General features: G+C 43.5%; 1 protein-coding gene across 6 annotated transcripts in view; it reads left to right on the top strand.

Moving 5' to 3' along the window:
* Positions 1–24,006, top strand: part of THRB (thyroid hormone receptor beta) — a 375,028-nt gene extending 351,022 nt beyond the window's left edge. For 5 of the 6 annotated variants that reach the window (XM_081283514.1, XM_081283513.1, XM_081283515.1 and 2 more), the window contains 5 exons: positions 199–346; positions 2,973–3,178; positions 11,636–11,782; positions 17,528–17,786; positions 19,879–24,006. In XM_081283514.1, coding sequence (XP_081139640.1) covers positions 199–346; positions 2,973–3,178; positions 11,636–11,782; positions 17,528–17,786; positions 19,879–20,120 — 1,002 coding nt within the window. In that variant the 3' untranslated portion in view covers positions 20,121–24,006. The remainder of the gene's footprint in view (positions 1–198; positions 347–2,972; positions 3,179–11,635; positions 11,783–17,527; positions 17,787–19,878) is intronic. The other variant, XM_081283518.1, reaches the window with a different exon arrangement.
* The last annotated feature ends 2,077 nt before the right edge of the window (positions 24,007–26,083 follow it).

Here is a 26,083-nt window from a genome sequence, read left to right on the forward strand (position 1 = left end):
GACCCTGCAATCCTATGACATCTCCTTTAGCTCTTGGAGTTCACTTTGGGGCTACCATCCTATATTTGAGGATGCAAAGCTAGAGACCCAAATACAGGTTAAGGTCCAAAACAAGATCTCATAGTTATGTGGATCCAAAATTCCAGAATCGTTAACTAGAAAATATGAAACTGTTATCTGTTTTTCTTTTTCATGTAGGGTTTCTTTAGAAGAACAATTCAGAAAAATCTCCATCCATCCTATTCCTGTAAATATGAAGGAAAATGTGTTATAGACAAAGTCACGCGAAATCAGTGCCAGGAATGTCGCTTTAAGAAATGCATCTATGTTGGCATGGCAACAGATTGTAAGTAGATCTTCTTCATTTGCTTCCTCTTTGAGGAGTGTTGATTGGGGAAGGGTTTGGTGCAAGATCAACCAGACAGAAAAGCAAGCAGGAACCCCTGTGTGCAGAACCTGGTGTTCCCGTTTAGGCTTAGCTCTAAGGGGATGCGGGAGCTGTAAACCTCATCCTACTTCCATCTTATCAACTCTCAAAGTATCCAGATCATGGGGGAAGGAAAGGGGTTAAATTTATCCCTGCTGTGCATGCAGCAACAGATTGCAGCACATTACAAAGGAGGGGTCTTGTCCACTGACCTTGATCAGTAACTTCTCATATCCAGGGTTCATATGCTCAGAGCCCTGGCAACTCGTCCCCTTACTTTTCCAGAAGCAGAAATTGGAATTTACATTATGGGCATTCTTGGAGATGGGGCATTGGTGGAAAACATCATGTTCAAGAGTTTCTGGAGAATTCAGTCAAGTGCTACTGCATGAGTCATCTCTCAGTGGCTTGCTTGTATTTTTAGCCATAAAGACATTCGAGCCGAAGTTGTCCTGCCCAGTTTTCCAAGTGCCACAGCATATGGTGATAAGATTAGCCCTGGGGGGGTCTCTCCTCCCCACACTGTACAAGGGATTTATACCAGTCGCTTCAATTAATCCTAAAAAGAATAATTGTGTCACTCAGCATGTGCAGCTTCCCTTCCACCAGGCTTCAGTATCAGTGATTTCTACTGCCATTAACTTTTGCACATCCACGAGTGCTTGCAACTATTAGTTAAAAAGGAAAACCGAGAAAAGAAAATGCAGTAAGGACTCTTCCTGATACAGGAGGAAATACTCATGGCTTATGTTTATATGATAAATAGAATTCTCTCAGGAGGAATGAAAAAAAAATAAATCCACAGAATAGTCGCACTTTGCTTGATAAGACAGGGTAGAGAACCTTCCAAAAAGGAAGAGGGCTGGGTTAGGGTGTTAGGCTGGAAATCCTGAGTTAATCCCTACCTCTGGCTGCGAATGTTCCTTATCTTTTAAAGACTTTAGCCCTTGCCAACAATATGCCCAGTAAGAATGTGTGAATATGATTGACTTGGAACAAAATGCTTAAATGTGTCACTACAATGAACAGTTATTACTGAACATCTATTTCATGGTTTCATTGGGAAGATCTGAAAATTTATGGGGTTAAAAAAACTCGGTGTTAATCCTACTGTAGAAATAAGTTCTGAGTGTCTCTTCCTGCTCACAAGGCATGTTACAAGCTCAGGCATTATAAGCAGAAAAACTTCTGTTCAAGTCCCACAAGTGCCATTAGCTAGCTGGTGGCATACAGCTTCAGGTTTTCCCTTCTCTGAAATCAGTGTCTACCTCCAAGGGTTGTATCCAGGGTTAAATTAGATAGTGTTTATCAAATGCAGCAATCTCTGGCACACTGGGAGCATTTGGGAAATGGGACTACAGGTGTTATTACCCTTTAGTAAATGAGCCAAATGATGTAACAGGGCTCATTCACATTTTTCTGCATTTGTAAATGCTTATATGACTTTGAAAATCCAGTCCGGATCATCTGGGGTTTGATGTTCTATTTGTGCATTCTCCAGGTATCCTAGTTCCCCTCCTCCTGCTACATCTGCTTCTTTTCTTTCCCTGCCGCGTCTTCAAGTAGCTCTAGAAAAATGATGTTGTAGAACTGGAGTCAGGAACCCTGGGCCATGAGCTCAATTAGATAACATTTAATGCCTCTTCCAATTCTAAAAATACTGACTCAGGAATATAAGACCTGAGCTTTTCCATTCCACTAATAGCTACTGAGTCTTGTGCAATGGTTTTGGTTTAGAAATTAACCACAGAAATAGAGGTTTCTTATTACCTGTTCTTATTATGCAAAAAAAGGTTGTAGCTACATTTACTGATTACCTACAGTATATTATCACATTGCATACCTTGTGCCGTGGGTATTATTGATTCCATTTCACCTAAGAAGAAATGAAACCTCAGAGAGCCTGTCACTTGCCAGCGGTCACACAGCGAGATGGTGGTAGTGTTAGGATTCAAACCAAAGTCCTTCTAGATTCCAAAGACTAGGTTCTTTACCATTGAGGGTTGATCAAGTAGAAAATAATGCATAGTGAGTACCTGTGAGGTCCAGCCATGTTCCAATTAGCCCTTAAGGGGTGGTTTGGTTTTTGTTTGTTTCTGAAGAAGGAATTAAGAGTCTCCTATTACTGCTCCAGGACATTTTCCTTAACCTGAAGTTTTTTAAGGGAGGTGGAGAGAATAGAAATCCTGAGAGTGAATTCAGATTGGCTAGACAGATGTGCCTCTGTGACCCTATGGGTAGTACAGATCACACCTCTCTGCTCTTTGCAAGAGCTATATTCTGTCATATCGCAGTGCCCAGTGGCCAAAGTTCCCTCAGGACATTGAGAACCTGCCTGGACATTGAGAGTTGCTCCTGGGCTGATGTTGGACAATGGCTAGTCCATGGTACTTTGCTACCAAAGGGAGAAAATGCTTCAATGTGACCCCCACACTCCCTTACCCAGCCATCTGTGCCACAGCGGCCCCTCCCAGAGGCTCCAGGACATGCAGGGTGCCCTGTGTCCTGGGAGCATCTGTAGGTCTCATCTTTCTCTCCCTCCCAGTGGTGCTGGATGACAGCAAGAGGCTGGCCAAGAGGAAGCTGATAGAGGAGAACCGGGAGAAGCGACGACGGGAAGAGCTGCAGAAATCCATCGGGCACAAGCCAGAGCCCACAGATGAGGAATGGGAACTCATCAAAACCGTCACCGAAGCCCACGTGGCAACCAATGCCCAAGGCAGCCACTGGAAGCAGAAACGGAAATTCCTGGTAAGGCTTCCTCCCACGGCTCCGGATCACCTACACACCAGGTATTTTCCATCTCAACTCGACTCGTTCCCATAGATCAAGGATGTGGCCATTATTGTCCCATCTTATTGATGGGCCTGATTTGAATCCTGGCTCTGCAAGTTTCTTGGCCTCCGAGTTGCAGTCTGCCTATGTGAGACCTAATGGCCTCTCCTACCATCTACTCTTTGTGATTCACTGAATTCCAAAGCAGTTTCTCTGGCCTTTGGCCTCAGTTTGCTTTTGCTGTTAATGAGGCCTGTCCTGGAACAACTCCCTGGTAAACTTCATGACCTGCCAGCTTTCCCTGTCCCCATTCTTTCTTCCCTCACATGCCCACTGTATACATTCTTAATCCTTAAGAATAGCCTTTAATTCCATCCCTCAAATATATTTTTATGTCAGTGATAGGGCACTTGCCTATGAAATCCTGGGTTCCATCGTCCGCACAAAGAAAAAAAATTATGTCAGTCAAAAATGTTGTTGTATATCTATTTTGGGGAGCTGGGGATCAAACCCGAGGTCCACACTGGGCAAGTGCTCTACTGCTAAGCTACGTTCTCAGCCCTCTAGAAGTCAAAATTTTTAAAGAAATTAATGGAAGACTATGAAAATAAGGAAGTAGGGACAGAGGGAAGGTGTGTAGGAAAAACAGACTTTTCTAGACCCTTGAATATTAGCATTTAATGTTTTTCTAAAAGCTGGCAGCTGTGAAAGCTCTCCCCACCCACTGCTCATTTAGACTTCACAGTGCTTGACATTAAGCTGGGATCACCAGCCCCATTTTTTTAGATAAGCCAACTGGGCCCAAAAGCCCACTAGAAACTTCTGACTCCAAGTCCACGCTCTCTGCCCACCTCATTAGATGGACTCACCATCTCAGAGACTGATCCTGTTTTTAAGCTATGACACGAAGCCCTGTCTGAGCACTAGGCCAAGCTCTGGCATCAGATAGTCTATGAGTCCATGTCTCTAGGGAACATCCAAGTGCCTGCCCATCTGAACAAGCAGATACAGTGGTATCATTGGGCTTGTCCCTCAACATTTTAATGCAACAGTGTTTTTAAAATCATAACAACCTTAGAGTAAGTTTTTGCAAAGAAAAAGCTTGCACCTAATCCACCTGCTATGAAACCATGGCTTTGATGGCTGTAATGAAAGGACAATAGCAGTATTTTGTTAATGATTCCCACTAACAGCAACATTTAGCAAAGCTTTACATGACCTTTACTGTATGCCAGGCACTATTCTAAGGGTTTTGCACACATTTACTCCCTGTACCAACCCTACAGGTAGACACAGAGGACATCCCCACTTTACAGAAGAGGGGACAGAGGCAGAGAGGTTTAAGAAATGTATCCATGTTCCCACAGCTAGTATGTGGTGGTGGCAGGTACAGCAGGCTCTAGGAGCCATGCTCCTCCCTGGCCACCTGCACAAACTTGAGAAGCCTCCAAAGACACAGCACCTTGGAGGGGCAGCCTTATAATGCCTTAATCGTGCATCCCCACTCCATGTATTGGGGGCCTAGCAAGATAGAGTCCTGCCTAACCATACCCCTAAATCCCTCCTTTGCCCAAACATGTCAGTCATAACGAACATTTAGAAACTACTTTCAGAAAAGCTGGGCACAATGGCACATGCCTATAGTTCCAGCAATTTGGGAGGCTGAGAGAGGAGGATCAAAAGTTCAGCCTCAGCAACTTAGTGAGACCTTGTCTCTCTATAAAATACAAAAAAGGGCTGGGGACGTGGCTCAGTGGTTAAGCACCGCCCCCCCCCCCAAAATAAAACACTTTCAGGCCCAATGCCACATTCTGACTTCAAGTAGTGGCCAATAATGGAATTCAAGCTGAATTCCAAGCTTGATAGAAAATTTGGGACAAATTCTTAACTTTTCTCCCAAGGGTAATTCAATAATTTTATTTACTTTCAAAAGAAAATGGATACTAGTCTCAGCTGTCACTAAAGGAAGTCACTGAGCAGCTACTGTGTGCCAGGAAGTGATTATGTCAGCTACATTCCATTTCAGGGAGACAAATGCTAGTGGTGAGTGCAAAGACAGTAAGATGGGACAGAGTGCTCATGAATGAAGTGGGAGGACTTCATTTCTCCAAGTAGGGTGCTTAAACAGAAAAGGGCTCTCTGAGGAGGTGACATGCAAGCCATGTCTGCAAGCTAAGAAACAAACCTGTAACCCAACATATAATCAGACCTCTCCATGGTTTCTTCAAAGACAGGACAATCTGTCTTGAGTCTGTACCCTTAATTTAGAGCCTTCTGCCAGTCATGGGTCTGATCATGTGCAGAAATAACCAAGAAAGGGACAGCATAGCATGATTTTTCCCTGAGCTTTCTGGCAGGGCCATAAGATGATCCATGCCAAAGAGGGTCTTGTTGAGGATACCGTCTACCAAGCAGTCTCTTACCCCACCTGTCTCCCTCCCTGATGAAGCTGGCATGAAATCTTTTTGTGGCTCCTTGATCAGGTCAAGAAATTGTCCCTCTTGATCCGAATATAAATAAGTGCTTCTCTAAGCCACTTATTCTCACAGGGGGACATTAGAACTCCTTTACTATCCCAGTGATCTATACCATCATTTCTAGCAGTCCATCACAGTCTGTGCCTGCATCTCCTACGGGTTGGGGGACCATGTTCCTTTCACTCCCACCCGAAGGGCTGCAATCACATTCTCTCCTCCTTTTGTACACAGCCCGCTCTCCCCCGCCCCCACCCCATGGGGAGAATCTCTCTCCCTCCTTGAACCTGGGCTGGTCTATGATTCCTTTAAATGGCACATTAGGGCAGAAGAGATGCTTCTAAGGTTGGGTCACTGGGAGGATGCCCAAGCTAGCCATGCCCAGAGGCCACTTGTAAAGCAGATTCCCAACCAACCCAGGCACCAGAAGAGTTCAAAAAAAAAAAAAAAACAACCCTCAAATGATAGAAGCCTACAGAGCCATTCAATGGCAGCTGGATGAGGGGCTGGTGATTGTTTCAAGCCACTAGTGGGGGAAGGGGTTGTTACCACAGTAATAGATGAACAGAACTCAAAATTAAGTTAAACATACCGTTTCCCTGGTCCCAGATATATTTATTACATACTCCATACGAAATTAAGTGTTTATGCTCAGAGTGAACATTTCCGCCTTTTGATCAGTGCATTATTCCTGTAAGGACGTTAAGAATCCTTTCCAAAAGTTGGCTTTGTTACAGGGTATACATGTACCGAAAGGTGTCTGGGGACTGAGTAGGCTCTTATGCACTAGGGTTTGTACCTCCTACATGGCAGAGTCCTGACCACCACCTCTTGGGTGCTTTCAACACTGTTTCACAAATTATCTCATCGATTTTTATGTGATGTCCAATCTTGTTTTGGAAAAATATTTGAAAAGGCCTATTATGATAATAGTAATATAGGGGTTTAAAAGTTATATATTGTCATAAAAGATACAAGATTCACTAATCTGGAAAAGTAAGTTAACTTTGACCCCAAACGAAACGACTTCATCATTTTTTCACTCTAGGACCAGATAGAAAAAAAAAAAAAAAAAGACGGGTGGTTTGACCTGGGTTTCAAATCTATATTTGAGTTTTGAGAAAATTAGAGTATTTGGCTCATGAGGGAACTTTGGCACAAGCCATGTTTTAAAACCGCTTCCAAAAGCATTGAAATCATGTAATATTGTAGTTTTCTCAAATCTCTGAGGCTACAGAAATGCCCAGTTTTACCAACAATTGGCTTGTGAAATGTGATGACGGACAGCAAGGGAAAGCTGGTCTCTCCACCAGGTGTCCCTTCTGGGCCTCCCTGGGGCAGGGACACCTTTAGTTTGACCCCTCTGTTGCTTTTGTAACTTCTAAACCAGTTATCTCACTTCTGTAAGACTCAGTTGCCCTGTGGCCTTCCAGATGGCATAAAAGCAATAGATAACAATAGGCCAGGCACCATTTGACCCGTTAACAACTGCGTAGGTGGTTACGGTGTACATTCTCCCTCCCTGGAAAAGTGGGAGCCACTAGTCATGTCCCAGCCCTCCAAACATGCAAGACAATACCCTGTGAATACTCTGAAATCGCATCCCACTCTACATGTGCCAAAGAGCTGCCAGGTCAAGCCAAGAAGTCTGCCAAGAGCCAACTAGCAGCATTTCCTGCTTACCACAAACAATAGTCATGAAAGAGTCACAACAGGAAGCCAGTAGGTGGAGATTTATATAACATCAGCCACCCAGGTGCTAAGCCTATACTTGTACTTAAAAAAAAAAATTTATCTCCATCCTTACTCTCCAGAGAGTCACTCTGGCTTCCCTATTCCACATTCTGTGCATCTTTAGCCCCCGAGACATATCTTAAACTATGTCTTTCCCACTGTAACCAAACCTATGGGTGTTGTCAGTGTCTTCCTTTGGCACACACACACCATAATAACCACAAATATCACACCTCTCTCCTGTTTACACCCCTTCGCATTTAGAATAAGCCTGTGTCCTCTCCATGGGCCAATATAATGGGATTCCTACCTGCCTCATGTCATTACTGGGCTCTACCCATCTCAGCCTCCTTTCTGTGCTGGCTTTTCCCTTAATTGTCCTTCCCCCAGGCCTTTGACATTCTGCAAGTCAAAGCTTGCACATTGCTTTTCAAAGGGTCCTTGACAATACCCTGTCACTTCTGGTCTTATCACAGATTGAAATTTATTGGTGAATGTATTTTTCTTATCTATTACCCGTCTTCCTCAGGATACAAGTTCCTTGATGCTGCATTGTTGAAATCTCATCATCTAGATCTAGACCTGGCCCATAGTACTTGTTCATAAATATTGGCTAAATAAACATTGACACATTTATTCATTCCATTAAATAATAAGCCTCTGTCCTCCACCATTTGGACCGATGCCTTGTACATAATAGGCAAAAATACATAAGGCTTATTCCCAACTCCTTTGAGAAGTTTGTCTTTGATATGCACCTACAATTAAAAGTGATAGTAATAAATGCCTAGTGCATGGGGGGGGGAATAAATGTGGACTCCCATGTGTGCTCTCAGGTGAGGGAGAACTGAGATCATCTTGCAAAATGTCTAGGAAGAGACCGAATTTGAGTAGGGTCTTGAAAAATGTGTGGGACTTTCAGAAAAAGGCAGTGTCTAGAGAGAAGGCAGCTGGGAAATGAGAAAGCATAAAGCAAGTTGTAGGGAGACAGGGTGAGGCCAGCTGGCTGGTCCAGTATGTCCATTTAAGACAGACAAGAAGCCAGAGAGAGTTGGAAGGACCCACCCAAAAGCAAGCAAGGTAGCTGGACCCACAGAGGCAAAAGCGGGCATTCCCAAAGGTCCGCTGCAACCCAAAGACCTGTCCATCCCTGAACTAGCATAAATCCAATATTGTGTATGTGGACAAATGGATCTCATAGCCTTATGTATCACTGCATGAGCTACAGTAAGATACCCAACAGATCCAAGTGATGTCAAAACACGTTTTGTCCTTGTAGGTGAAAAATCTTAGTGGAAGTCATAAACAAGGTTGTATCTAACTCATCAAGTACCTATATATGTAGATTTTCATAAATTTTTTATTTACTTATACATTACTTATATATATTCCATGTACAGAATATGTATTTTTTTCTATCTGAGAACCATTATGGAGATAAACCTTAATGATACACTAGAAGATTTTGGCCTTGTATATAGTTTATTCTAGCGATTGTATTTGCCATTTAATATGCAGAGACTTCAAAGTTGCTTTTTCTTCTACTCTGATATATTTTTACAAAAAATAAAATGAACCTCTCATGTGTTCATAGATTTAATTAAAGTTGCTACATTTCTTTGCATAATTTCAGTCCTTTTTTCCAAATCTTTGGAGGGGCCATTGTTAGTGATTCAAATACACTATGTACCCACAGATTGAACGGGAGTCATTAACACTAGCATCATTTCAAAAGAGACCAAATTTCTCCTTTCAGAGCAATCATTACATCTATCAGTATTCAGTGAGGAGATTGATCCAGAGAGGCCCAAACCATATTATATGAAGTATTTTTATTTCTAAGAATATTCCTACCTATATAAAATATATTCTGAAGTTTTATAACACTCCCTACCTTTTCAAATGCCTGCCCAATTTAATCAATTGAGCTCCATAACAGACTTGTAACATAGGAGCTTCATTTTCACAATGAGAAGGTTTTAGAGCAGTCAGGTCTGAAGAAAGCACCAAACAGAGGCTCTCAGAAGAGGAATGCATGTACCTTTTCCCTCAGCTCCATCTGAGGAGGAGGAGAGAGATGGGAGCTTTCCAGGTGATCATTCCACCCATTCTGTCTTCAGAAAGGCCACGAAGCAGGCCCTCTGTGAACATTCCATGCTAACAGCTGCCCCAGAACATAACCATTACCACTAAAACGCCACAGAAACCAGGTTTTATCCACTCACAGGCACCAAACAATAGCATAACATATAAATTTAAAAAAAAACAGGAGAACCTACTAGATAAAAGCAAGCCATGCAAATGTGCTGTGATACAGCATGTATCAAAGTCCCGAGATGGGCACAGCCCCACCCCCACCCCACCCACCTGCAGGGCCTGGGTTGCCACTAACCTTGGCACTTGGCAACAGACTCATCTACCGCTTTTCTACTGCTGAAAGCTACATGTGAGTGGCAACAGAAAACAGGTGGGAGGAAATATGGTAACTAGGTTACTCTGCGCTGGACTGGATTGCCCCCAAGCCCTTGCTCTCAGTACAGTCCCAACCTGTGGCATCAGCATGTCCAGGACACTTCGAAATGCAGATTCTCAGTCTCTACCCCTGCCCGACAGAGTCACAAACACTGGGGGAGGGTCTCAAAAGTCTGGTGGTTCTGGTGAAGTTTGTGGGTCAGTGCCTGGTGCAGGCCTTGGCATGGGCAATACCGTCACTACTCTGTAAGTGAGGGCTTAGGTTCTGCTCAACTCACTCTAGAGTCTGTTCCTGCCCACCCTCTACCCTGCGTACTCTGGACTATGAAGTGTGGCTTTAGGCAAAGGTGGCCACCATCAGGCAGGCCAAAGATCTGTGATCTCTTTGGTGACATTCAAAACTTCCTGAAGAACAGGTGGAGAGGTGGGCAAAGGCAGCCTGAAGAGTAACACATCTATTTCCTGGTAGTGGAGCGTAGGGGGAAGAGCCTTGCAAAGGGGTGGGCAGGTGAGGGATCCTGGAAAGGCTGCTGCCTGGAGTCGGGGCCACCAGGGCTCACCTTACCCTGCCTGAGCCCTGCTGTGCTCATCTGCAAATCAGGGCTTGGGTGAGGACCACCTGAGATAGGGCAGTGCAGCGGGGGCTGCCTCAACTCTAGTCCACAGATTGTGGTTATTAGGATCACAAAGACAAGAAAGGACAGTGGGGAAGGTTGTTCCCATAGGAAAAAGGGTGACAGTGTGAGAGAGAGAGGGAAGACACAGAATGCAGAATGAAGAGCTAGAATATTCCCATGGACCATGTGCACAAGTCACCTGAGGGAGGGTGGCAGGGAACAGGGGAGTCCCGACTAAAATACTGATTCTGTACCATTGAGTCTGGAGAGGGGCCTAAAGTATCTCCAGGGGACACCCATGCAGCTGTACCACCCTTTGAGTGGAAAGCCTCAAGTAAATAGCAGAAAAATGTCCTAGGGATACTGAATGACAAATTGGCCCCACTGCCCTAAGGTTCGCACAACTGGGTTCCCTACAGGCAGCCTAGAGATGGCCCCTCTCAGTGCTTGGCAGGATACCACCTCATACTAGATTCTGGACCACTGAGAGGAAGGAGCGTGGGTCAGAAGCAAGAGTGAATCTAGTTAATCTACAGGGCACCATTGCTAGGAAATAGCCAGCCTATCATATGGCTGCATCCCTGCCCCACTGTGCCCACCTCCCCCCCTACACACACACACACACACACACACACACACACACAATGTGCAGCACTCTAAAAACACCATCCCAGGGACTTAGGTATGCACCTTTTGTGCAGGCGAAAACAGACCCCAAGTGCCTGTCTCCTCTGCCTCCTCCTTTTTTCCTACTAGCTCATTCTTTCCTGCCCCATCATCTGAAGAGCTTACCCACCTGAGCTCCTAGGCTGAACCTTGGGAACACTTCATCTCTGGAATTCATCATGCAGTGAATAGGGGCACTGGCTCAGCAGTCCCTCCCTCCCTCTCCCTCTCTCTCTAGCAACCATCTTGAGAACATCATCACTGATGGCTGATTAAGGCAATGACCAAGACATATCTTTGTTCCAAGACAACTGATGGGAGAACACTACAGTTTGTTAATAAACGAGATGGAAATCAGAAAATACAGCAACAAGTCATTTCAGAAAAGCTCTTCTGCCACACAGGAACTACAGGAAATTCTATCTCCCTTCAGCTTTGTCCTTTAAATCTTTCTTGTTTCTCCTCCTCAGCCGGAAGATATTGGACAAGCACCAATAGTCAATGCCCCAGAAGGTGGGAAGGTGGACTTGGAAGCCTTCAGCCATTTTACAAAAATCATCACACCAGCAATCACCAGAGTGGTGGATTTTGCCAAAAAGTTGCCTATGTTTTGTGAGGTGAGGACAAGACATTGTTTTCTTTTGCATTATTTTTCTTCATAGTTCCATCAATTTCCAGGAATACTGGGTATTGTTTAGAGTTTAATATTAAAATTAGCCGAGCTTAGTCATATGAAAGACATGTCAGTACAAAGTACAAATGCACCCTGTTCCATTGTTTCCCCCCACCTTCTCTAGTCTCAGCTTGTCCATGTGAGGGCCACCAAGACCCTTCCGTGGACCTGGCTCCAGGAACAGGCAAATAAAATCCCAGTGACCGAACTCAAATTTGCCGACATAAATTCAATGTTTATGACAGATCTGCAGGATAGGTTCTATTAACCGCATTTTACAGAGGGATCAAAATAAGATCAAAGAGATGAATTGAACTTATCCAGAAGCAGTACCAGGATTGGGACATAGGTCTATATTCTTTGAACAACTTATCCCAGCATGATGGCTGCATAATGGTTACTTAAGAATTAAAGTCAAACAAGGCTCTCCATATCTCCCTTCGATCTTCCCTCTTTTCCTCTAAGTTCACCTTCCTGCCCCATCTTCAGGGAACCCTGACGAGCTCAGAGACATTTCCTTGGAGGTATTTCATCCCTAACTTTAGCAGCCCTGTCATGCAGTGACCGAGGACGTGGGCTCTGCAGTCGGCTGCATGGGCATGAATCCTGAACAGACCTGACGCCATGGCACACACCCGTAATCCCAGCAGCTGAAGAGGCTGAGGCAGGAGGAGTGCAAGTTCAAAGCCAGCCTCAGAAACTTAGTAAGGCCATCTCTAAACAAAAAAGGGTCTGAGGATGTGGCTCAACACCCCTCGGTTCAGTTCCTGGTACCAAAAAAAAAAAAAAAAAACCACATTATTTAATGTCTTCAAACTTCAGTTATCTCGTCTTTAAAATTGAAATTGTAATGGCATCTATCTTAGAACTACTGGGAGATTTAAATAGGATAATATAAAGTTCTTGGACAGTTCCTGGATCATAAGCCTTCCTTAAAGCTGCCTAGGGCTGGGGTTGTGGCTCAGTGGTAGAGTGCTTGCCCAGTGTGACACACTGGGTTTGATTCTCAGCACCACATACAAATAAATAAAATAAGGTCCCTCAACAACTCAAAAACGTTTTAAAAAATTTTAGCTGCCTATAATACCGCAATGACATTTCCACCCTCCCTGTAACTGCCCTTTTTGAATCAAGTGGGACTGATTCTGTTTTCTGGAGAACTTTTCCTTTTGCAAAACTCCATTAGGTTCCAATCTAAGGCTCTTCACGCTTTTAAGGGGACCCAGAAAGATGATACTCACAAAGGCTCACACATGGCTATGTGACTCTTCTGAAAGCTACTTGAATGATGAGAGATTGTGGTCTTGGGAGAAGCATTTCCTCACCTAGAATGACCCCATGCTACCTTGGCTTCCAGCTCCAATGTGGCCTTGAGTTTGCAATAATGGGAGCTACAATTGGAGCAACCACAGACATTGATGGGGATACTTCTCATTGCTCATTTCCGAGCCTCTACAGAAGGCATACCCACAAGGTTTGGGCAATGGACGTTAGGACATTGTTAGTTAGGTCTGGGGGTAAGGTACAGAGTGAGTGCAGGAGTACCTGTCTCCCTCTGACCCCCCGCTTGACTGTGGTGGGGATGAGGCATCTTAGTCAATTCAGGCTACTATAACAAAATACCAATAGGCTGGTTAACTTATAAGCAGCTGAGAAGATTGAGAAGTCCCAGGTCAAGGCACCAGAAGATCTAGTGTCTGGTGGGGACCTGGCTTATCAGTTCATCCACTGCTGTTTTCTTGCTACATCCTTGCGTGGCAGAAGAGACCGGGGAGCTCTCTGGTGTCTCTTTTATGAAGACACAAATCCCATTCATTAAGGCTCTACCCTGCCCTCAGAACCTTGGTACTATCCAAAGGCCCACCTCCTGTGCCATCATATCAGGGACAAGATGCAACAGAGGAATTTTGGAGGGATAATCATTTAGGCCATAGCACTAGGGTATTTGCTATGGTACTTCCTGTGCCTTATGACATCTTTCTAGAATTAGTATTTATGACCATTTTGGAGCATGTTATAAAAATAGCCCATATTCTCTGGGTATGGTGGCGCCCACCTGTAATCCCCAGCAGGAGTATCACAAATTCAAAGCCAGCAATTTTGCAAGACCCTTAGCAACTCAGCAAGGCCCTCTCTCTAAAAAAATATAAAAAAGGGCTGGGGATGTGGCCTAGTGGTAAACCACCTGTGGGTTTGATCCTTAGTGCCAAGAAAATTTTTTAAAGTTTTTGAAACAGCACATCTTCATTGCAGATTTATGCAACATAATAAACGTAAAAATTCTTGGTAAAACTGACATCATTTTGGAGCATTTTTTTATTTGTGTGTATTACATATACGTGAAATGTGTTATTAATTTATGCAATAATGTTCTTTTTACTAAACCACTTCTAACCTTAAAGAGTGGTAAGGGTGCAGCTCATGAATTCATCCCCATAATCAGCACTGAGACCAAGGAACAGAGCGTTCCCAGCACCCACTGCACCTGATTTCACTGTCAGTGGTAGGACATATGAGTGTCCTTGCACAAAACGATTTTTAATAACCAAATAGTATTCAAAAAAATGAAGTTATTTTTATCACTGGCTCTGTGGCTCATCTACAAATTTTCACTCATAAAAATACACTTCAGTGAACATTTTGGTAACTATGCCCTGCTCCTATCATCAATTCCTCAGGGTGCATCCATGGAATCTAAGGACCAAGGCATACAGAGATCCCTTTTGAGGCCCCTCATACGTGTTCCCAGGTAGTAATGGAGTGAGAAAGCATGCCCCTGCATGTCTGCAGACAGGCTTGCTTCCCCTCTCTCTCACCAGCTCAATGTCATCTTTATCTGTTGGGTTGATTTTGTCTACCTGGGCCTTTCTTTGGTTGTGTCCCTTGAACCCCAGCCCTTGGTGGCTGAAGAGGAACGCAGTGGAGTTTGAGAGAGCAAGCCAGCCTGCCTGTCACGTGGCAAGCGCCCTTCTAATGCCCACCAGCAATGTTTGTAACAAATGTAAACCTCCCGAAAACCAACCACTAAAGAGAGATTTCACTTAAAGAAAGAAGTCGTCTCCAACCCCAGAAACAAGCATTACTGGGCCCTCATGTCCATGGTATGGAAGTGGGCTCAACGTGGAAATTTCCAAGCATGGGATTGTGGAGAGCTTTTCTCGCCAAGCTTTCCTTGCAAGTTTAAGGCTGCTTCACTGTCACGATTCCATCTCCCTTTCAACCCCGATCATTTGTAGTCTATAATTCACAAACAAGCACAAACACATGTACTTCTAGTGCTTGGGGCAGGGGGGTCTCCTCGGCACCTTTCACCCTTTCTCATACTATTTGAAATCCAAGGGAAGCTCTACAGGGCTCTGTACTACTCACAGAATGGGATGGAGATCCCAGGTTGTTTTGGAGCCAGGGGTTTCTTGCAGTTTGCTGCCTCTGCAGTTCAAACTGTGTGCCTGGCGATTATTCAGCTAACATCCTGTCAACCCACTAAACAAGGCTGGAGTGACAGCCGGGGCTTCCAGATATCTAAAAATCATTGCTAGCGGAACTGCCAAAACAACATGTAAGAACCCCCTGAGAGCATGCCATCATCTTTGCCAATTGACCTGAGCGTTGCTCCACTGAGGAGACAGAAGACCCTGGGGGCGTATCCGGTGCCTCTGCCTGACAGCCCATGTTGGAGCCTTCTCACACTGAAACACTGTGCCAGGTATCTGAGAGATGATTTGCCCATATATTAAATCTCACCAGGTTCTACACACCCCGAAAAGATGCGTTTTTAAACCAGTGATGATCCCTTGCAAATACTGATTCAGCTTTCATTTCAATTTGAACTAGTCATCATGAGTTAGTAGGTTTTATAAAGAAAACTTGATAAGACAATTTGACTTCAAAGGTGGGGTCTGCCCAAATTTGCATACTTTGTCACAGATTTAAAAAAAAAGTATTTTGATCTGATTAGTAATTTCTCAGTGCTGTTCTATGCCAGAGGTTCTCAGTGGGATCCACAAACCTGCAGTGTAAGCATTACTTGGGAATTTGGGTGAAATGGAGAAACTCGGAGGTGCAGTCAGGAATCTACACCCAACAAGTCCACAGGTGATCCGGATGGGGCTGAAATGGGAAACAGGTGTTTAAGTTGGCCCCTCTCCTCTCACCAGTATAGGGTCCACCCAAGCTTGGGCTTCCCACTTCCTACCACACCTTGGGCCATGAGTTAAAGGATATAATTAATGAATATAAGTCAGAACCCAAACAAAAGCAAATCAGTGGTTTCTTAAAAATAGGTGGAAGAAAAGAATTCATGTAAAGATTTCATACATATGAACCCCAGAATCAAATATTAAATGACTTTTAGTCTATAGAAAAAGCTAAGCCATTTAAATTAAATGGTAAGGTGACTAGGCTAAGCTAGTGCAAAATATGTAACACCCAGCATCTTAAACATAATTCAATAGCATTATGTCCACTCCCATATAAAAACCGAAATTGCACTAGTCAAGTGTTGCCAAGAGCATTTCCCAGAAAGAATTCATAAGGAGCTTTAAGGAAGAGGTAAATATTATGTGAGGAAGATATTATTGTGACTTACATACTCATAGTTTGTACAATCATATCCATGATATTTGAGTGTTCTCATCCCCCCACCCTTGGCATTGGGTTCTGACAGATCTAGCTTCAAATTCTAGCCTCACCCACAAGACTTTCACATGACCCCTACCATATCACTCACCCTTTCTGTGCCCAAGTTTTCCCATGTATAAATAAAACTGGATTTAGAATATCTACCCCAATGTATTACTTGGAAAATTAAATAAGAATGCATGTAAATCTTAGCATGATGCCCAATTCATCAAAAATACATTAAGAGCCTTTCAAATGAGTTTGATAATGGCATTTAAACTCCCCAACCACAAAATAAATTTGCATTATTTTGCTGGTTATTTTATAAAGTACATTGTTCATGTTTTCCCATTATCATAAATCCTAATTAAAGGGGTAGACACATGAGCTTAAAACAAAATCACAATACTGGCAGAGAGATCTGGTGTGCTGAGCAACTCTGGTGTCTGAGTTGCTGAACATAACCTTAGGAGCCAACACGTCTGAATTCTGTTCTCACCTCTGCCCTCCTCGACTCACTGGGAAGGACAAAGCTTTTATCTCTCTGGGCTTCTTTAGTAGCATCTGTCAATAGCCTCCTAGTTTTGAGCTTTTTAAGAGACTCAAGGTGCCAACTTGCTTCAAAAAATAAAGAGAAGCTGTTGCAAACTGAACAGTAGAGTCAACTGCTAAGTATCAGAACTGGAGGGCATTTAAAAAAAAGTAGAAAAATTGGTACGTTTAGCATAAACCCTGCTCTCAGGCAGATATCCAGTAAAAACATAAAACAATCCACAAACTATGGGATTTATACATGACTAATGCCAGTTGGAAATTTATATCTGTCATAAAAGAAATGCAAACTACTGAGGTTAAAGTTGAAGATTACAGCTAACCTGGACCATTAAGAATAGTTGTTGAAAGTCTGCTGCCACGTAGAGGGGTGGGGGGAAGAACCAGGGACTCCAAAAATGCTGGATGAGTGTCGATGACAGAGATCATTCCTATTGCTTTTAGGACACATATGGACATATGGCTTTGACTGGCATTTTCCTTTTGTCCTTTGCTGATGTGGGCTGCTTCTTTTCAGCTGCCATGTGAAGACCAGATAATCCTCCTCAAAGGCTGCTGCATGGAGATCATGTCCCTTCGCGCTGCAGTGCGCTATGACCCAGAGAGTGAGACTCTAACCCTGAATGGGGAAATGGCAGTGACACGGGGCCAGCTGAAAAACGGGGGTCTTGGGGTGGTGTCAGATGCCATCTTTGACCTGGGCATGTCTCTGTCATCTTTCAACCTGGATGACACCGAAGTAGCCCTCCTTCAGGCCGTCCTGTTAATGTCCTCAGGTGAGTGCGCTTAGATTTGTCCTGGGTGTAAAAGGAGTTTTATGTGTCTGATGCTACTTCAAATCACTTAATGAGTCTTCAATCCCCCTTCAAATAGGGGTTTGCCAATAGGCTGGGAACTGAATGAAGGCATCAGGTGTCTGATGCTTTTTGGAATTCCCCAGGATAGTAGGAAGGGAAAAAAAAAAGAGGTAATAAGGACTATCAGCCAGGCATGGTGGTGCACAGCTGTAACACTGGCAGCTCAAGAAGCTGAGGCAGGAGAATCCCAAGTTCAAGGCCAGCCTCAGCAACTGAGCATGGCCCCATCTCAAAAAGAACTGAGGGTGGGGCTTAGTGGTTAAGGAGCCCTGGATTCAGTCCTCAGTACCACAGAGAGAGACCGACTATGAATTGACCACTTTCAGTAGACATTACCTATCCTGCCTCCTCCCATTTCCATGTACACGGACATGGATGAGAGGGACCAGATCATTCTTTGTTAAGCTGTGTGTGTGGAAATCATATGAGTGTGTCAAAATTTGTTCCCAGGGGTGAAGGGCGGAGAATAATGCCAACAGCTTTTTCTTCAAGGACCATGTCGTAATAAATAAGAACTACAGAACACATCTTGTAACTTAAGGGAAGCTAATCTTTAAATAGAAGGTGGTTTCAGATTCATCCTCTGAATTTGCAGAATACCTGAGTGAGCTCTGCTTTAGTGCCTGCCCCTTTGCACTCTAACTACCTGCTTAACTTGACAGTGTCTCTATCTGAACTGTTCCTCTTTTGAGGACAAGGCACCTAGGCTAGGTTTTAGCATTTGAGAAATGCGTATTACATCAATGGCTGAATATATGGGTAACATATCTGAAATGTATTCCGATGCAAAGGAAAAAAAAAAAAAACAGTACAGCCAGCCCTCTTTATCCTCAGCTCTATATGTAAGGATTCAACCAACCACACATGGAAAATATTTTTTGGGGTGTGGGACTGCATCTGAATACACACAGGCTTTTTTCTTGGCATTATTCCCTAAGTAATACAATGTAAAAACTATCTGCGTAGTATTTACATTGCCTTTGGTATTATAAGTAATCTGGAGATGATTTAAAGTATACAACAGGATGTACGTAGTTTATGTGCAAATACTATACCATTTTATAATGAAGGACTTGAATTTCCTCAGATATAAGTATCTGCGAGGTCTTGGAACCAATTCATGAACCACCCTCATGAGTACTGAGGGATATATTTTATATGTATGTAAAATTCTAATTGTACACAATTTTAGAAACTATGGATAGTACCAACCAAATTTTATATATAAATTGTCATAAATATGAGGTGTGTTGGTTCTAGCTGTAGTTTCAGGTATCCACTGGAAATCTTTGAACATCCCCGGCCCCATGGATAAGGGGGAGGACTACTGAATACAAGAAGGGAAGGTGTGGCTTATTGTAGCCTCAAACAAAATTCAAGATGTTTCTTTATATCCAAGAGACTTTCTTACTAGACAGTAAGACAGCAGTCTTCCGGCCTCAGCAATGTCCCCAGTCTCTTCTCAGATCTCTTCCCTACCCCGACATATTTGTGCTAGTCCTCTCCACTCCTGCAAGCAGCCAGGGGAGATTCAGAATTGTTTCCCTCATTATGCAATGGTCCGCTGCATAATTGCCCTCGGAGGGAGGCATCACCTTTCACATCCAAGGAGGTGATTTGTCTAGGCTAGAGGTATTCATCCAAACAGAGTGCTGCCGCTCCCTTGTCACTTGGTCCCTAGTGCCATGGAATTCATGCTGCATCCAGGCTCCCTCCTTGGGGCTGAAAAGACCCCAATCTGCCCACCTCTCACTACAGGACTAGAAGCCACCTCTTCCCACCTCTGAAGTATTAGCTGGGGGGCAGTGGTGCATGCCATCAATCCCAGCAACTGGGGAGACTCGAGCAGAAGGACTTCAAGTTCAAGGGTGGCATGGGCCACTTAGCAAGACCCTGTCTCAGAAAACAAATGGGGCTGGGGATGCAGCTCAGAGATAAGGCATCCCTAGGTTCAACCCCCATAACCCTTCTCTCCCCCCAAATTGATAACCTCGTTCTTCCTTCCCCTCAGATCGCCCAGGGCTCGCCTGCGTTGAGAGAATAGAGAAATACCAAGATAGTTTCCTGCTGGCCTTTGAACACTATATCAATTACCGAAAACACCACGTGACCCACTTCTGGCCAAAACTCCTGATGAAGGTGACAGACCTGCGCATGATCGGAGCCTGCCATGCCAGCCGCTTCCTGCACATGAAGGTGGAGTGTCCCACGGAACTCTTCCCGCCTCTGTTCTTGGAAGTGTTCGAGGATTAGACGGACTGGATTTGTTCTCATAATTCCTACAGCACTACCGGGTGTCATTTCATTCCATTGCCTAGCTCTTTTGTTCGTTTCTTTGTTTCTTGTTGGGAGGGATCGATCGTCTGGGGGGAAGGGAGGTCGTCCTCGGCATAGACATGGATGAAACTGTCCCTTGAATGCGGGTCCTTGTAACTATTGCATTTTGTTCCCCGGTCCTTCGATGTGAATGCTTTGGAGGTTTTACAGTTGTGGAGGCAGGGGAGGGGGGGAGGGGGGGACAATCATCACTTCACCAGCACCTGGCCATCACCAGCTCCCACCCGCCCCTTGTCAGAGACTCAAGCTAGCCAAATGGCACTGCAGAAGAGTAAAGAAGCCTTAAAACCGAGATAATGCCACCATCGTGATCCAATTCCGATTTTTGCAGGGCTCAAGGTAGCAGAGCACAAACCACCTTTGGTTAGATGTGGCTTTCAGCTTTTTAGGGAAAGCATCAAATTTTCATCTATTCGAGAGCATGCTCTTTTCAGGACTCTCTCCTTCCCGCATAACTTGGACTGTACAGAAATACTGGTGTCCTAACAAATCAGCTGTCCCTTCATCATTTTTGTGACCTTGTGATTTAATTTCAAGTTATACAGGAATATGACTCAAAAGATTTGCAGGTATCTGGCTGATTGAGGCCCCAGGGAGAATAATTTTCTTGAGCGAGCCCAAAGAAATTGGAATTCTTCACCAATGTTAGTGACTCCACAGTTTCCAAAACTTCACGCACAATTACCTCATGGTAGGAAGACTTCTCTAGAGCTGAGGGTCACAGAACATTCCCACAGAAGTCAAACCTGTTTATAGGGTGTCGTCATGTTTCAATGGCATCTGGCCTGCCATATCCCGAGCTGCTCAAGTTATTTATCCTGGCTGCAGCTTTGCCGAGTTAACAGATTTCCCCTATGGATCAAGTCTTCTAATCAAGGCGAGATAAACAAGCTGAAATTTGAGTCTGGTTTGGAGAATTCCAAGGAGAGATTAGCGCTGTTGAATTCCAAGTTGAAGGAAATCCAGTATTCATGTGCTGGTGACTTGGGAATGTTTCCTTTGGGTCCTACGTCCTCAAGAGATTTTCTTTATTCACAAATATTCCCTCCGACTCTGAGGCACTAAATCGCTCAACTCTCCCTACACAAGACTGGTCCTATCCCCTTTATAGCACTATTCTGACAGATATTCAGCAGAAAAACCCCTGAGGGTCACATGCCAGAACACTGTCACCAACCTCCCTCTCCGATGACCGTCATGGAGTAGATGTGCCCAGAAAAGAAACGGTGACACCTCATCACTTCAGCATCAGAAAATGGGCAAAGAATGTACCCAAGCAATTGAATGTATCTCATTCTTCACTGGCATAGTAGATATAAACTTCCTTTGCCTGCCTTTTACTGCCTTATCCTGGAAATATTGGGGAAAATAAGCCATATCCATGAGATTTACCTAAAAACAAAGGAATGATAGTCACTGTGAAAACCAAGTGGATTCATTTTCTTTAGGTTTGGTGGAGCCGAACCAGCCTAGAAGTCAGGGTGCCCGAGTTCTGGTTTGTGCTCTGTCAGCAGGTGGTTTCTGGACCTTAGTTCTTGGTTTTCTTATCTGGTAAATAAGACATGATGTCCTAAATCCTCACCTTCCCTATTGTATGAATTTCAGGGGGTGAGGGTGGAATAAGGTTCTTTGAATGGTTTCTTTTATAATCAAATTTCAAGCTTCATTAGACAAACAAGTGTGGCCCATTAGCAGTTAAGAGATATGTATTTGGAATTTGCACAATGCTAGCCAAGGATTTAGAGGAAGACAGGATGGTCTTGGAGAAAGAAAAGAAACAGCACTGAAAATCCCCAGCAGGACTGGAAATCATGTGAGGGGAGGGGAATTGTATGTTTGATGTGCTAAAGCAATTACATTGGCTTCTGGGAAAAGACTATCACTAGAGTACTTGTTAATCAGATATAGGAAGTGGGTGAAGAGATTAAAATATAAGCATGAATTCGTTAGGCAGACTACCTGCCTTAATATTATCTATATAGATGGTTGGTTTGGATTTGGGGTTTTCTAGGCAGCCTCTAGCCAGTCTCCTTACACGTTTGCCTTGCCAACATCTCAACTCCCTCTGTTGGCTCCCCCTTGGAAACACTCTGCAAAATGAACCGCCACCTCTAGCTCCAGAGTAACACAGAAGTTTACCTGTGTGGGGCAAGTTTTCTTTCCAAAAGCACCAAGAGAAGGCAAGCTACTAGACAGGCTCATGGATTCTAGGGCATCAGGGTTTCCAGAGAATGTTTCCTCGTGTTGCTTGACAGAATGCCCAGGACATCAGATACCCAGATGCTAATGGCAGTGCAGACCCTGCTATCAAGCTATATCAGAAGGCTTTGGGGATTAACTATGATTGGGTGTTGTTCAATGGTAGCGATCCAGCTAGCCCTGAGCAGAGAAAATATTAGATCTCCCACTCCTTAAATGACTGCCTTACACAGGCAAACCCCTGGTCTAGCAGCCCTGTGGAAGGCTGAATACTTCACACTAAGTAGGACAGCTCACAGTACTTCAAGTTGAGGGAAGAAGATTTAAGGATTCAAAGGATCATGACTGTGGAGGTCAGAGCAACTAAACTCACTCCTTCTGAAACTGACGGAGATACTTAGTGCATCTCAAAACTCCATCTCAAAAAGCTCTACTGGGAGGAATTTGCTGGGGATTTCTTACATTTTCTTTTTTTTTTTTTTTTTTAACGTTTTTCTCCTTACATTGTCCGGACTTTCAAATCAAGTATGGACCTAATGGAAATGGCCTTCACCCCTGCCCCCCCAACCCTGGGGAGACATTCCAGGAGAGCAGGACACACCCACACTGCGGGGATTCCTACCTAAAAGTCGCTCATAGTTAGGGACACATAGGCACAGGTGCGCAGGGCACGCGCGTGTGTCTGTATGCGATCGTGAGGGTTGTGTGCGTGCGCATGTGTGTTTGTAACCCTCAAGTGTACTTTGCTCTTCAATTCAGACATGTAGTCCTTCCAGAAACAGTGGGGAGGTAAAGTAAAGAGCTTTCCTCCTTTATGATTCTGCTCAAAACACGATGTGCCGCCTCAGAGCTTTTTAATAGTCAAACAAGCCTCAGTCCTCAATGACGTGCTTGACGTGTTGATGCTCAGCCCAGCGATGTCCCCTCACTTGGGCCCCGAGGGACACCTCAGCCTGCAGTGCAATCACCCGGAGGGCTGCCAGGCCCAGCTCGGCTCCAGCAACCCATTCCCCGTTGCTCCTCCGTGAACAGGTGTATAGCCTCGGCCCCTCCTCGACACTAAGCCCCCAGACAGCCTCCACGGAACTGCTGAGCACCCCCAAAGCATGTCCTTGTCAGTGATAACATTTTTATTCTATGGAACTCTAACCTATTCGTGTCATATTGACCTTTTGCTGCATGAGTCATAAATTATGAAATCGGTCTTATGGTTTTTGAAATGTAGCCAGCATTTGTAAGGCTAAACCTTTTTCAAGAACTTAATGCAAGTGATTAACCAAGCCACAGCTCCTCCTCCAAAGGAGAGCGATGATACATTTGAATCTCTTTGCCCTTTCCAACCATGACGGCATCAGGTTCTAAAATAAGCTCATAATTTTTCCTGTTATTTTAATAATATGGAAATATTAGCCTAGTGTTTCTTTCATAGTGATAGACTATAATCCATATTTAAATTTTATAGAGAAGAAATTTTATTGTACTGTGATGTAGATATTTATTATCCAGGTAAGGATTTGCCCGGTGTGTATTTTTTACAATTGAAACATTTTACTTTAATCTTAAAAAAAAAAAGTTAAAAAACATACACACAGAAAAAAAACAAGGGGAAAAAAAGGTTTGGCCTTATCACAGAATTTTTACTGTGCTGTATAAATGTTTGCAAATGCAAAAAGTGTGCATTTCTAGTGTGTTTCCACATTAATTAATGCCGCCTTCAAGAGCAATATCGTGCAGGTAATAACGCTGTTTGTGGCTTTCTGTTGCACAGTTAAAGCTGACCCACCTTATGCACAAGACAATCAAATATAAATCTGTCCTCCTCAGGATGCAGATAATACTCATGTACATATGGAGCACAATGTAAGACAAAAGACGACTTTTTACACGTGTATTGTTGATACGGCAATTATCAGGGCATGAATGCATTCACAGGACTTCACCCCACTTTTCTTTCTTTCCATATGAACTTTACATCTTTAATTAGATCCAAATGAGTTCTCCACCATGCCTTCTTCAGAGAAAACACTTTCCCCCCATAATGTTTTCATGCCCTGATAATCAGAAAAATGCTACAGAATAGAAAAGAACAGTCATTGGAAGATGTGTGTTTTGCAAACAGTGTTAAGTGATATTGCTAGATTGGTAATATTTTTCTCAGCCTAAAACTCTGTTGAAATCTGTGATCAAATGTTTTAAACTATCCAAAAAGAAAATTTGTATATTTGGGAAAAATGGATTTTTACATAGCTTTTGTATGCAAATATTAAATTGTAATTATGAATATAGTGGGCGTAGATAAACTCATAAGCTTAAATTCTAAAAAAGAGAAAAAGAAAAAAAAAAGAAAAAGCTTATAATGGACGTACTTTCCCGCCTCTTTCTTTAATTATTATTGGTTTCTAAGTAAGCACAGAGTTGCCTACTCTTCTCACTTAAGCTGTTGCCAAAGGGAGAAAAACAGGGATGCTACGGACACTTGGTTCATAACCATCTCCAGAATAAGCAAATGTACTTGGGAGAAAAGTATTGGGGTCGGGGATATGAAAGGCTGATGGGGATTACCTCTTTGGAAGGCCACAGAGACACAAGGAGAAGGAAAGATCTCATTTTTCAAGTCAATGACTATTTGTTTCATTATCTCAAAGTGTTCCAGAATATTGTTAATGGAATAATACAGCAGCTACCAACATATACATCTCCATTTCCCTGAACATGTCACTGTGAAAAGGGAACAAAAGCTAAATCAAACTGGCTTAAACATAAAAGGAATTATTGATTTTAATGGATTGAGAAATCTAGGGATAGGTCTGGATGGTTACTCCGGATTGTCAAAAAGCACCTCTCTTGGCCTTTTTGTTCATATAGGCTTCCAGTTCACATAGCCTTGACCTGATCCTGGCCAATAGTAGCTGCAGGATTAGCCTTACACCTCCAATAGAGTAGAAAGAGTTTCTTTGCTCCAATAATGCCCATGAAAAAATCCTGGGCCTAATTCTCTTCCTGGGCCCAAATTGAATCTTCTGCCCTTTCTAAGGCAATCATGACGGTTCTGATGACTGATGAGCTAATTTGCTTAATCCCTTGAAATCCTGGAACTAGGTGGAGGAAATGAGGGATAATGAGCACCATCTAAACCGCAGACTGAGAATTGGGACAGGGATGATTCCTAAAAGAAAATTCTAAGTCTTGCTGATATAAGAAAAGGGAAAGAAAGCAAAAGCAAACAATACCCACACCCAAAATTGAGTCTGAAAGCATAATCATTTGCAATGCAGCAATAACATCTCCTCAACACAGGAGTCTCCATACATGTCAGGTAAGATGGAGGCAGCATCCAGACCCAGGCATGCCTAAAGGTGTCATATCCCTAAATTTTCCCGACCATTAAAAAACTTCAAAACCTGCAAGGATCTGATACAAGGTCCCTTCCAGCCAACAAGTTCTTGCAATTATCTGAAGAAAGGGCATGGTCACTCAAATTCCAAAGAGAACCACACAGCTCAATAAACAACCAAGCCCATATTTCACTGGATTGTGAATTTGTCAATCTAGGGGGGGTTTTAATTTAATGTGAATGGATCAGGTAAATTGATATTCCACTTGTAAATTTTCTTGCAGTAGCAGAAGCAAACACATGTAAACTAATCATATAATTATAAATGCTATGCTACTTTTTCTTT

The sequence above is a fragment of the Spermophilus citellus genome (assembly GCF_964194105.1).
Source record: "Spermophilus citellus genome assembly, chromosome: 3".
Lineage (NCBI taxonomy): Eukaryota > Metazoa > Chordata > Mammalia > Rodentia > Sciuridae > Spermophilus > Spermophilus citellus.